The 12,983-nt window shown below is 33.7% G+C and overlaps 1 protein-coding gene across 2 annotated transcripts in view; it reads left to right on the forward strand.

Moving 5' to 3' along the window:
- LRRK2 (leucine rich repeat kinase 2) overlaps positions 1-12,983 on the forward strand; it is a 141,909-nt gene that overhangs the window by 76,863 nt on the left and 52,063 nt on the right. For both annotated transcript variants that reach the window (XM_066368965.1, XM_066368966.1), the window contains 6 exons: positions 382-475; positions 3,008-3,194; positions 4,318-4,499; positions 6,722-6,951; positions 7,356-7,483; positions 8,736-8,954. In XM_066368965.1, the coding sequence (XP_066225062.1) occupies positions 382-475; positions 3,008-3,194; positions 4,318-4,499; positions 6,722-6,951; positions 7,356-7,483; positions 8,736-8,954 (1,040 nt within the window). The remainder of the gene's footprint in view (positions 1-381; positions 476-3,007; positions 3,195-4,317; positions 4,500-6,721; positions 6,952-7,355; positions 7,484-8,735; positions 8,955-12,983) is intronic.

Here is a 12,983-nt window from a genome sequence, read left to right on the forward strand (position 1 = left end):
TATATTAGTATTACAAAGTGTTTTGTTACAGTTAAGAGTAATTTGATTTAATCTATAATGAATTTCACATAATATCACACATAATTTGAAATGACAATTCTAATAATTTTTACTTTTGTAGATGTTGGATACAAAATTTATGTTTAGATGGTTATTTAGCTTTCATATTAAAGATCTTTATAAGTATTGTAGATTATTTAAATGTTTAGTTGTAGTATTAATGATGTTACCTTATTTTAAAAGCAGCTTTTCTTAAATTGTCAGCATGAGAATAGAAATTAAATTAAGTGACAAATCATTGGTAGCTGTTCTTATAGACTCCAATAGAAATCTAGTTAAAATGATTAAAATGTGCCTTATCTCATTTTAATTTTCTTTTAGCTGCTGTGCCTTTTTTACCTTCTTCTATGACAAGCATAAAATTATCTCAAAACAGATTTACGTGTGTTCCAGAAGCAATTTTAAATCTTCCACAGTAAGTTTATTATTTTAACTTTAAAACCACATGAGCTGGAACAGAACCTTCAGAAACATTGTTTTGATTTAGGCATATAAATGTAATTGATTTCTAAATCTACTCAGCTTAAAATTTTTTAAATCTAGGAATGTTTGACATTTCACTAGACAAAAGATGGAAGTTGTTACTTTGATTTTTAAACTTTTCTATTAATTTAGTGTGCGATTGTCTAGAAACAATTTAAGATTATTTACTGTATAATTGCATTGTTATAATCAAATGAGTGCAATGACTATCACTTTAAAATTTCACTTGCACTAGAGGTTGATATGTTGCTAAGATACTATTAACTTGGAAGTTATACTTAAATTTCAGTGCTGTTTTTGGTGAAGATTAGGACAATTTATGTAGCCCCAGGAATTTGGGGTATTTTTGGTTATTTTCTATAAAAATGAAAGCTTCCTGTTAACAGACACATGCATTAATTAGATTTGAAATGTGTTGTCATCTTAAATACTATTCTAATTGTGTTATACATTATAAACCAAATCCATAAGTGTATACATAGAAATATGTGCATATATAGGCAAATAATACTAAAATATAATCTAGCCATAAAGTGTGTCAGACAAATTTATAATAGATAATTTAAATCCAATTTGAGAATATGTCAACCACTGTTCTAATTGCCCAACAGTGGATCATCTCTTTAACCTTCCTGATAATCCTTTGAAATAGGTACTGTTATTATCTTCACTATATAATGAGAACATTATTTCATTAGTGATGTAAAGTAGCTAGCCTAAAGTCACAGTTTTAAACACTGGTGGTTTAACTTCAGACTCTCAACTTGCACAAACAGGCACCTCTAGAATTCAGGTGGTCCTATTATTTTCAGCATAATATATTCCAGACATTGTGTTTGAAACTTAAATATTGGCCCTGGCCAGTTGGCTCAGCGGTAGAGCGTTGGCCTGGCGTGTGGGGGACCCGGGTTCGATTCCCGGCCAGGGCACATAGGAGAAGCGCCCATTTGCTTCTCCACTCCCCCCCTTCCTCTCTGTCTCTCTCTTCCCCTCCCGCAGCCAAGGCTCCATTGGAGCAAAGATGGCCTGGGCGCTGGGGATGGCTCCTTGACCTCTGCCCCAGGAGCTAGAGTGGCTCTGGTTGCGGCAGAGCGACGCCCGGAGGGGTAGAGCATCGCCCCCTGGTGGGCAGAGCGTCACCCCTGGTGGGCGTGCCGGGTGGAACCTGGTCAGGCGCATGCGGGAGTCTGTCTGACTGTCTCTCCCCATTTCCAGCTTCAGAAAAATGCAAAAAAAAAAAAAAAAAAGAAACTTAAATATATAGGAAATTTTATTAGGAGATATATGCCATAAAAATTTCTTCCCAGAGAGCTGAAAATATTATTTAGTCCCTAATATACCTAATATATACTATACCGTTAGACACCATCTTTAGGTATACATTTTCACCATTTCATATGTTTTTCTTTACATTTATTCTTTTGTTTTACAAATGAGCATCCAGTTGGTCAACTTTAATCTCCATTTAGGTATAGAGACAGTGCTTTTGAACAAACTGGTGATTCTTAGGTTTGTCTCAATGGCAATATTTTATTAGATGATCATGTCTTATAGCTAATACTGTCAAATTAATTTTTTTTGTTTTCATGCATTACTATAAATTAGTCCAAAATCTAGTTAATCATTTTAAAATAGCAAGAGTGTTGCTGTACAGACCAGAATCTTTGTCTAGCAGGCTGTACAGCTCTGAATTTAGAATTAACCCATCATGCTTTAGATATGCTGGATGAGAGAGTCAGTATATAGTTGGGAAAGTCAGGCAAACTTTTTGTCAAATATACCATAATCCCTGACTGTCTTTATTCTTCCTACACACATACACTCGTATGTCATGTATTTTTTTCTATTTTCTGCAAACTTCGGGTCATGTGGTTTTGCATGAAAGCAACCAATTTGCATCAATGGCCTTCCTAATGCAACAGCTCATGGTCAGTGTTAGGGAATGGCGTTTATCCCTCTGAGATAGGCTGGTAAAAGGGTGTGCCCATGAACCTTATTAATTAACTCTAGGATCCAGACTCTGAAAAATCTTCCCAGTAATGAGTGAAACTGAAGATTTACAGTGAAACTGTAACTCCTATAGAGGAGGCAGGGATTTTAATGACCACTTTTGCATTTGTTTATTATGATTTTTCATGTATCATAATCTTTGTAAAATACTTGTTCTTTTTTCTCATTCTGTGATCAACATTTTTATGTTTCTGCAGTAAGAAGATTAGGACTCAATTTTACTTTTAATGGTTCTTATTCATTTAAATATCATCCCTAATGATATATGCCTTCTTTCTAGTCCATATATAACTGTATGTACACAGAAATACACATGCACACTTATATTATATATATCTTTATATTGTTGGTTTTAAAGTTCTTTCCTCACTACTGAAAATTACTGGTGACATAATTTCATGTATTTTGGAAGCACTCATTTGTTTTTTTTTATCTTGACATTGTATTGTTTTAGCTTGCGATCCTTAGATATGAGCAGCAATGATATTAACTATCTACCTAGTCCTGCACACTGGAAATCTTTGAACTTAAGGGAACTCTTGTTTAGTCATAATCAGATCAGCATCTTGGATTTGGGTGACAAAGCACATGCATGGTCAAGAGTAGAGAAACTACATCTTTCTCATAATAAATTGAAAGAGGTAAGAGGTCATCTTTATTTGCTTAAACTTCTTTCTTGCCAGTTTGAAAATATGCTTTTGTAATTTGCATCATCACAAATTATCATTTTAAAATCCTTAATTTTAATTTCCTTATATTTGACTGAGATCTGAACCTACCCTGAGATAAATTGGTATGTTAACAACTCTTAAATTCCATAAAAGATGTGCTCTATTTTTTAATGATATGAATATATATATTTAACTATGAATATATTTAATGATTTAAGTGTGCCATTTAATCACTAAATCTCTGATCTGTTAATCGACTCTTAGATGTTCTACACTTCTGGAGTTGACACCGGGCTGATTATGGCCTGTGTTTCAGCTGACTGTCTTTCCTACATCTTAAATTTCGGCATCCCTTCACCATGCTACCCCTCATCCAAGTGGGCCAACCTCCTTTGCTTCACTCCACTGCCTCTGTTACAAATCTGAAATTGATTATCCATTTATCTCAGGAAAAAAAGTGTTTTTTTTGCCGAGTTCATGCCTATTGCCTATAAAAAGCCAAAATAGAATTAAGTGTCTAAAACTGTGGGGTTCAGAATAACTGTGAATATTTTTGGTACCTGATTTTTGCCAGCAAATTAATGGTTTTTATTCTAAAAGTAATGAATATTGCTTAAAATTTGGGAACAGAAAAAAAAATAGTCTAGTTAGCGTTCTTCGGTATAAACAGTTAGTTGTATTTTAATAGCATTAAGTTATATGTAAGTTTGTCATAACCAGATCTGTATAGTTTGACCTAAGAACAGTATGAGGGAACAGACTTGGAGCCTGAGAGGATTAGATTTGGCAAATTATGAAGAAATTTACCTTCAATGTTGTGGAAAGATGACTTATGTAATCAAGGGAGAATGGGTTTTCAAAGATTATAAACAAGTGACATGGACTGTTTTGAGTAAACCTCTTCTTTCTGTGTTGTTAACATTTATAGTGAAAACAGTGACAAGCATTTGGATTACATTAGAACTCTGTTGAAAGGTTGTGCACGTTGCTGATCGGATCTCTGGACTTCCTGGTTTTCCATCAGCATCCTGTTTCCTGGCCGCACATGTTTTCCTTCCTACCAACAGAATTTGCCCTTTTTTATTTCATTAAGATTCCTCCTGAGATTGGCTGCCTTGAAAATCTGACATCTCTTGATGTTAGTTACAACTTGGAACTGAGATCTTTTCCCAATGAAATGGGGAAATTAAGCAAAATATGGGATCTTCCTTTGGATGAACTGCGTCTTAATTTTGATTTTAAACATGTAGGATGTAAAGCCAAAGACATCATAAGGTTAGATAATTTTATTTTCATTTGTTTCTGTTATGTTTGTTTCAGATTTTCTCTTTGACCTTGATGGATATTGAATTACAAGATAGGAAAAAAAATGTTTGGTACTATTTAACATTAATATACTATATGTCATTTGACTTTTATTTAATGAATTGGTTTATATAGTGCCACAATGAAATTTTTCATTTCCTCCTTGCCAAGTTAATGTGAGAGAATAGCTTCTTATAATCATGCTTTTCATTAGAAAGGGGTTTTCAAAGGAAATTACTACTGTTTGGTCTCTTACCAATCACACAATCTAAAGAGATATAGCAGAGTATAACTTCTCAAGCTTCATTTCATATACAAATATTTCTATTTTATTATATCTTAACACTTTATAGTTTCTTAAATAATATAAAATTACTAACTTTTATTTTGACTTTGAGGATAAGTAACTAACTGACCCTGATCATTTTTGAAACAACCAAAACTTTTCAAGTATCACTATTTCTGGCCCTTACATTTTACAAACTTCACATATTCTTGATAACAGACTTGAGCTCACTCCTTTTTACATTTTAAGCATGTTAGTATTAATGTTACCTACTCATAAAATCACTTATTTTCATTTTCACAAAATTATCTATATTTATCTTGCAGGTTTCAGCTCAATTATCACCTCTCATTGTATCCTTGACTATAATATCCACTCAGGCAGGGACCACGGCTGTGTGTCCTCACTGTCTGATACGTGGCACAAAGCCCGGCATGCAATTAATAGTGTTTGAATTACCAGTGAACTGTGCCTAATTATCTTCTTAAATTTACATTTACCTTCATCTGAGGAAAGATTTCTGTCTTTCTGAGCTTGATGTAACTTGAAAGGAAAGCTTGTTATCAGCTATGCTAAATTTGACTACCCCTTAGCCTAAATCATTATTTTTCATAATTTTTTTCTTCTGAAACTGGAATAGATGTTTATATGGAAATTTGTTCAATTTTTACTATACATATAGTGGGACTAGTTTTCAGTGTATTGTTCCATATTATCATGTCACTTAAAGTAAATATTTTTAAAATTGCTTAACATCTTAGAAAAGACTGAGACCTGGAATAGTTTAGAAATTGTAGGCATCATTTGCTTTTTCAAAGAATGAGTTTTTTTCAAAGAGTCGTGAATTCTTAATAGTCAATGGTCTTTGGGCCACAGATGTTTTTATTTGTGATGAAAATAGAACTTAAAGTGTATGTGAGAAAATGACAGATTTCAATAATATCAGGCATAGGTATGACCTGTCAGATCTTTTTTCTGGAGTGTCAAACAAATCAAGAGGAGTTGTTATGCCTTTTGGTCACATCATCAGGATTGTTGGCCAGAGATCTATTAGTTATGAGAATGCATCAGTCAATAATCTCTAGAATTCACTTATGATTGAGTTTGCTTCTCTAATTTTAAACTGTGTAAATGTTTTAACAAAGTTAAAATCTATCTTTATATATTTATTATATTTTGAGAACATTAAAAATCAATCAATTTAAAGGTGGTTTTGTTAAACACCTATAGCATTTCTAATTAGTTTAAATTATTTTTACATTAAGATGATTAGGAATAGCAAAATATTACCTATTGATAGTATAATGGTTTACATGTAATAATTTATAATATAACCAATATCTTTTCATATGCATTATATATGATATATATATAAATATATGTATTAAATATGCCATACATCATTATACACACACACACACACACACACACACACATATACACACACATACCCAATGTACCCAATATGGCATCACTATCAAGGTTGAGTATAACAGTATGTATGTATACTCTACCTTGGTTTTCTTTCACATGGGCTCTATAAAATTTTATACTTTATACTTTTTAGGATGTTATTTAAGAAATGTGTGTGTGTGTAGAAAACCCTAATGACTATTGCACACATTTTCACATTTTGATTATTTATGGTGAGAGTGTAGCATGTCATTGTATTTGATAATTCTACCAATCATTATCAACTACACTAACATTACTAACAAAATACATACATATGCATAACAGTGCACCAAAAGACAAGCACATTTTATTTATGTGATTTGTGCTTTCTTTCCCATACAGTATTTTAAAAGTCTGATATGTAACAGAACTCAATGTAACAAGAATTCACCTATATCTTAAATACAAAACTAAGCTGTTTATTATTTCATTTTTGTCTTTCTATTACCAGGTTTCTTCAACAGCGGTTAAAAAAGGCTGTACCCTATAATCGAATGAAACTTATGATTGTGGGAAATACTGGGTGTGGTAAAACCACCTTATTGCAGCAATTGATGAAAACCAAGAAATCAGATCTTGGGGTGCAGAGTGCCACTGTGGGTATAGACGTGAAAGACTGGCAAATCCAAATAAGAGGCAAGAGGAAGAGAGACCTCGTTCTAAATGTGTGGGATTTTGCAGGTGCTTATTTCACTAGAAGTTTTAAATCATGTTTATCTTTTATTTAGAACAGGGATTTAAAAACTGATTTTTCTGTCCAAATACTGCAACATGACCAGTGAAGCCCAAGGAATTACTCCAAAGCCACTTGCTTCATCCAGGTTGTTACCCTTGCCACCAGAATGGAGAAGGGCATGATAGGTAGGCAGTGTTAGACATCAGTAGGTGTCAGCAGAAGCTGAGTACTTGGTTGGTAGCTAACACTTCAGCTGAAAAGGTCTCACTCTCTAGTAAAAACCTCTTATAGCCTTTTAAACACTGTTGATTGTTTTTCTCTCCTTTTTATATGCAAAAGCGTAGATAGTGTCATCTAAATTCCTTCTGAAAAAAGGAAGGCTAAAAATGTGTCTCCAATCTTTATCTAGGTCGTGAGGAATTCTACAGCACTCACCCCCACTTTATGACCCAGCGGTCACTGTACCTTGTTGTCTATGACCTCAGGAAAGGGCCAGCTGAAGTGGATGCTATGAAGCCTTGGCTGTTCAATATAAAGGTGATCTGTTCTAATCATTTTAAAAAACAAAGTAATTCTTATTTTTTTTATTTTTGTATGTAAGGTAATTTATTTTAGGGAACAGTCACTGATTAGAGGGTTTTTTTATTTGTTTTGCTTTTAAGAAAGTTAGCAGCACTAAAATTTTGAGTCAGGAAATTTTCAGAGTAATTAAATTTTGACATGAAAATAACGTGTCCTATATTGGTGAGTGAAAGGTACTTGAAACCTTTTTAAGTTATAAAAATTGAAAATATACATGTGAAACTATTTTTGATCATACTATTTTAAATGGAATATGAAATTCCCAATTTAAAATAAGTATTACTACAGAAAAGCAATCTGTACATCCAGATTAATATGCTTGTTCTCATGTAAATTGAACTCCAGTTGACAATATGCTCTTTTTTTATGATCTTAGATTTTTATTTATTTATTTTCATTAGAAAGAGAGAGGAGAGAAAGAGACAAAAGAGATAGAACGGGGAGGAGCAGGAAGCATCAACTCCCATTTGTGCCTTGACCAGGCAAACCAGGGGTTTCGAACCAGCAACCTCAGTATTCAAGGTTGATGTTTTATCCACTACGTCACCACAGGTCATGCTGACAACATGCTCTTCTTATACTGGAAATCTCTTTTTGTTATTTTCCCCTTTGTCCCTTGAGGTTATGCTGTTAGTTATTCCTTACAAGCTCGTTTTGTAATTGTGGTAATTTTAAAATACTTTTTGTTAGTTTGGACTTTATTATAGCTAGCCAAAGTGAGCAAAATATTACGATGGCAGTGATACTTTAGTGGCTTTTCCCCTCATTGTAGGGTCCAAATAGAATAACTTAAAAATTAATTCAAAAGATTGAATTGGCAGATAAGCAAGAGAAATTTAAACCATATTATGGCATTTAAAAATAATTTGTGGGTTTACTAAATGCTTATTTTATTTTGAAGTTCAAAGCACACATAGAGAATAGCCCATTTTAAGGAATAAAAATAAGAAAAGGAAAATATGCTACTACTGTTATATAGGCCCCCTGAAAAGTGGTAGTAACTGAATTAAGAAGGAGCGTAAGAACGACGTAAAATTTCTTAAGGTTACATTTTTCTCTTAGCGTTAAAAACAAACAAACAAAACGACAGTTATTTTCTTCTTGATATCTTTTAATTTTTCATTTCCACTCAAGTGACTTTCAATGGAAATGTAATCAGTCTTGATTTAAAAACAAACGCAGGAGTATTTTGCGTCCTCGCCTGTAGGCTCGCGCTTCCTCTTCGCCTGTGATTCTTGTCGGCACATATTTGGATGTTTCTGATGAGAAGCAGCGCAAAGCCAGCATAAGTAAAATCACCAAGGAGCTCTTGAACAAGCGAGGGTTTCCTTCTATACGGGACTACCACTTTGTGAATGCCACTGAGGAATCCGACGCTTTGGCAAAACTTCGGAAAACCATCATAAACGAGAGCCTTAATTTTAAGGTAACACAGCCCACTGCAGACTGCTAGATAAGTACTGTTTATTAATTCCTACGTTATGCAACTGCTTAGAGATGTCAGAAGTCTTGAGGTATCTTTCATAGCTGTTAGCATTATTATTATTTTTTAAATAAATTTTTATTAATGTTAATGGGGTGACATTAATAAATCAGGGTACATATATTCAAAGAAAACATGTCCAGGTTATCTTGTCATTCAGTCATGTTGCATACCCATCGCCCGGAGTCAGATTGTCCTCCATCACCCTCTATCTAGTTTTCTTTGTGCCCCTCCCCCTCTCCTCCTTCCCTCCCGCGCCCCCCCTCCCCCTCACCCCTGGTAACCACCACACTCTTGTCCATGTCTCTTAGTCTCGTTTTTATGTCCCACCAATGTATGGAATCATATAGTTCTTGGTTTTTTCTGATTTACTTATTTCACTCCGTATAATGTTATCAAGATCCCACCATTTTGTTGTAAATGATCCAATGTCATCATTTCTTATGGCTGAGTGGTATTCCATAGTGTATATGTGTCACATCTTCTTTATCCAGTCTTCTATTGAAGGGCTTTTTGGTTGTTTCCATGTCTTGGCCCCTGTGAACAGTGCTGCAATGAACATGGGGCTACATGTGTCTTTACGTATCAATGTTTCTGAGTTTTGGGGGTATATACCCAGTAGAGGGATTGCTGGGTCATAAGGTAGTTCTATTTTCAGTTTTTTGAGGAACCACCATACTTTCTTCCATAATGGTTGCACTACTTTACAGTCCCACCAACAGTGGATGAGAGTTCCTTTTTCCCCACAGCCTCTCCAACACTTGCTATTACCTGTCTTGTTGATAATAGCTAATCTAGCTGTTAGCATTATTAAAGTATTTTCCATTGTAAAATTATTTATGCCATACTTCATTTCAGATTCCTAGAAATGGGAATCAGAATAATTCGAGGATCTTTACAGAATGGTGATTATAAGAGAGAAAGAAAGGGGGTGGGAACGGGAGAAGAAGGTAAAGGGAAGATAAATGGTGATGAGAGGGGACTTGACTTGGGGTGGTGAACATGCACACAATACAGTGTACAGATGATTTACTATGGAATTGTATGCCTGAAGCCTATATAATTTTATTAATCAGTGTCACCACAATAAATTCAATTAAAAAATAAAAATAATGGTAATTAGAGGATCCTGAGAAAAATCTATGAGAGGGTCTGTGAGACTGTGAGCCAATGTTTCTGGTACCCTTTCTCTCCCACCTTCCTGCTGTGATGATTTGATCAGCAGGATAAATATGTATACCAGGGTCTGGAGATCCCCGTTCTTCCGTTACTTTTGAATGTTGATTCTTCATTTGCTCCTTTCTTTTAGAGTTCCTCTTTTATGCTCATCCTGATGTTCTGTGCTGCTCCTTTAAGCCTCTTGTCCCCGTGTTTCCCATTTTGGATGGCTTTTTTCACTTAGTCACCAAGACCATTAATTTGGTTTTCAACAATCTCTAAGCAGTTTTTTTAATTTCCTACAATCAGTGTTTTTCATTTCAGGTATAGTGTTTTCAGTTTCTAAATTTTGATTCCGGTAAGCCAAATGTAATTCACAGGGCTCATAAAACACAAATAAATTGGTCATCAGGAAGGACACTTGCTTTTGTTACAAGGGAAAGACATTTTCCAGAGATTCTATAGACTGCATGGTATAAAGTGTGGGAAATGCCCTGAATATTTTAATATGACAAACACAACAGTCAATTTCACTGTTGGCTTAGCTCATTAGCACTAATGATGAAGGCCATGAGACTTGTAACTAAGATCCTGTTTTGTCTGGACCATCCTCCCAGCATAGTTATTAATAGTGTCCCAGAATTCTCTAAGCATTCCAGCTTGGATGATAAGTTTTATGGTCACCCTGGTTATAAAGTGTTCCATTTCCATAGATTATGCTCTTATCTAAACCCTAATGAGCCATTTATCAATGTGTTGGTTTTTGTGGTGCAACAGAAGATAATTTGCATGTTTGTATCTTTCAACACAATTTATCACAGTCACTAAAAGGTTTTAACAATGGTAGATAACTAGTGGCATTTTATGTAAGAAAAATGGCATATTATTTATTTGCAGATTTTCCTCTTCTCTAGTAGGGCACATGATTAGAGAGTAGCTTGACTTTTAAGAAACAAATACACAAAATTCATTCATCCAATTAAATGTTATCTTTATCCAGGTGGTTTCCTCTTGATACTATACCTGTACTTACAGAACCTTGTTGTTACACTATTTTAATAGCTTCTCTTTTTACCATTGCTGTTGGAGTATATATTGTATTTTTAAAAAGACTTCTTGAAGGATAAGTTTCTTTTGAAAAAGCCTGAATTTAGTTGAAGCAAAGTCTACAGATAAAGTGGTTGGTTCATCAAGCTGGACTAGTACTGTTTTTACCTAATAGCAAGTTATCAGTATCAATCAATAAAACCATATTTCTTTCTGCATTTATAAATGAGATCTGAAGGCAACACCATATAAGGGAGTAAAAGAAATGCTTTGAGAAATAGAAATATTATTTGAAGAAAGGTATATAGTGCTAATGGAGGCATCATTCTGTCATCTTGGCTCAAAAATCCATTTGATTGTTTTGCAAAATAGTGACTCTTTCCGATGACCTAGAACCAGCAAGCCGGCCAGAACTTGAGTATTCTTTCTTCTCTCCAGTGCTTCAACCTGTGTTCAAATAGCAGTTTTTAGTCTATTAGAAATAATATTTTTGCCCTCTCATTTTTTTTCATCTCTTCTCTAACCTTTCCCTGTCTCACCCTTATTAACATGTATCTATGCAGACTCCAAAATAAAAGTGTGTATGTTTCTTTTGGCTATTGGTGACCTGACACAAATGAAAAGAAATAGGACAAAACAGAGTTTAGTGCCAACAATGCCCCTTTCAATTAGATCAACCCATTAGCAGTTAGCAGAGAGGTATTCTTTGCTGGCTCTGGAACCCAGCCCTGTAAAATTCCATTTCTTTTCTATGTGAGTAGATTCCTGTGAGAACCTTTGTTTATTTCCATATGTAGGTTGTACTCCTAGAGTTAAAATATAAACTTCAATCTAAACTTTTGTTTCATCTTAATTTAGAAGTGATACAGAGAGGTATTATGAAAAGTGGAGGTTGGTGGAATTATATTTAATTTTCTGGGGAAAGGGATGGATGAACATAGTCCTTGAGATTACAGTTTGGAGGTAAATATCTAAGTAATGACTACGGCTGCTATAAATGAAGTTCCTAGTGTTCTTGTTAAAGTAGAAAAGAGCAAGTTAAATTTTATGTATGTGTTTACACACCCAGTTTATATTTGTAAAAAGTTTAAAAAAATTAGGTAGGAATTCTGACATTGTCAGGTAAAAAGAATATACAAGAATATATTCATGGATCAAAAAATGGGGAGAGTTTGCCATCTGGTGGTATTCAAAGGCATTTTAGTTACTATCAGAGTTGTATTTCTATAAAAATTAGATTTAAAAAAATTTAGAAAAGACTTTTATTGTAGGTACTACCATCTTAAGGTCATTTAAATTTTTTTTCATTTTATATATTTTTAAATTAATATGCAGTGAGTAAAATAGAATTTCACAGGGCAAAAATCATCCTCTTAGGTCAGAGTGTTTAGATGACTTTGTTTTTTCAAGTTTAAGGTTTGACAAAAAAAAATAGCTCACTATTATTATGTACATTCCATTAATATAACATTTTGCAAACAAGCACAAAATTTAATGTTTTACCTCAGGAAGGATATTTTCATCTAATAAACAAGGTTCAAAAGCTCTTAAATACTGATTGCTTATGTTAGCATATCTATTGCATATAAGTTTAATGTCTTAGACCACAGAAAATCCTTTATTATTAGTGATTTTTCTGAGTTTTCCATGGATTTTCTGGATAGTTGGATAATATTTCCATATTTCTTTATTTGATAGTTTTATCCAGTTTTGCATGTGTTCATATATTTGTTATTTTAATATCACTTTATTTATTCCTCACAGTTT

This window comes from Saccopteryx leptura, chromosome 2 (genome assembly GCF_036850995.1).
Source record: "Saccopteryx leptura isolate mSacLep1 chromosome 2, mSacLep1_pri_phased_curated, whole genome shotgun sequence".
Lineage (NCBI taxonomy): Eukaryota > Metazoa > Chordata > Mammalia > Chiroptera > Emballonuridae > Saccopteryx > Saccopteryx leptura.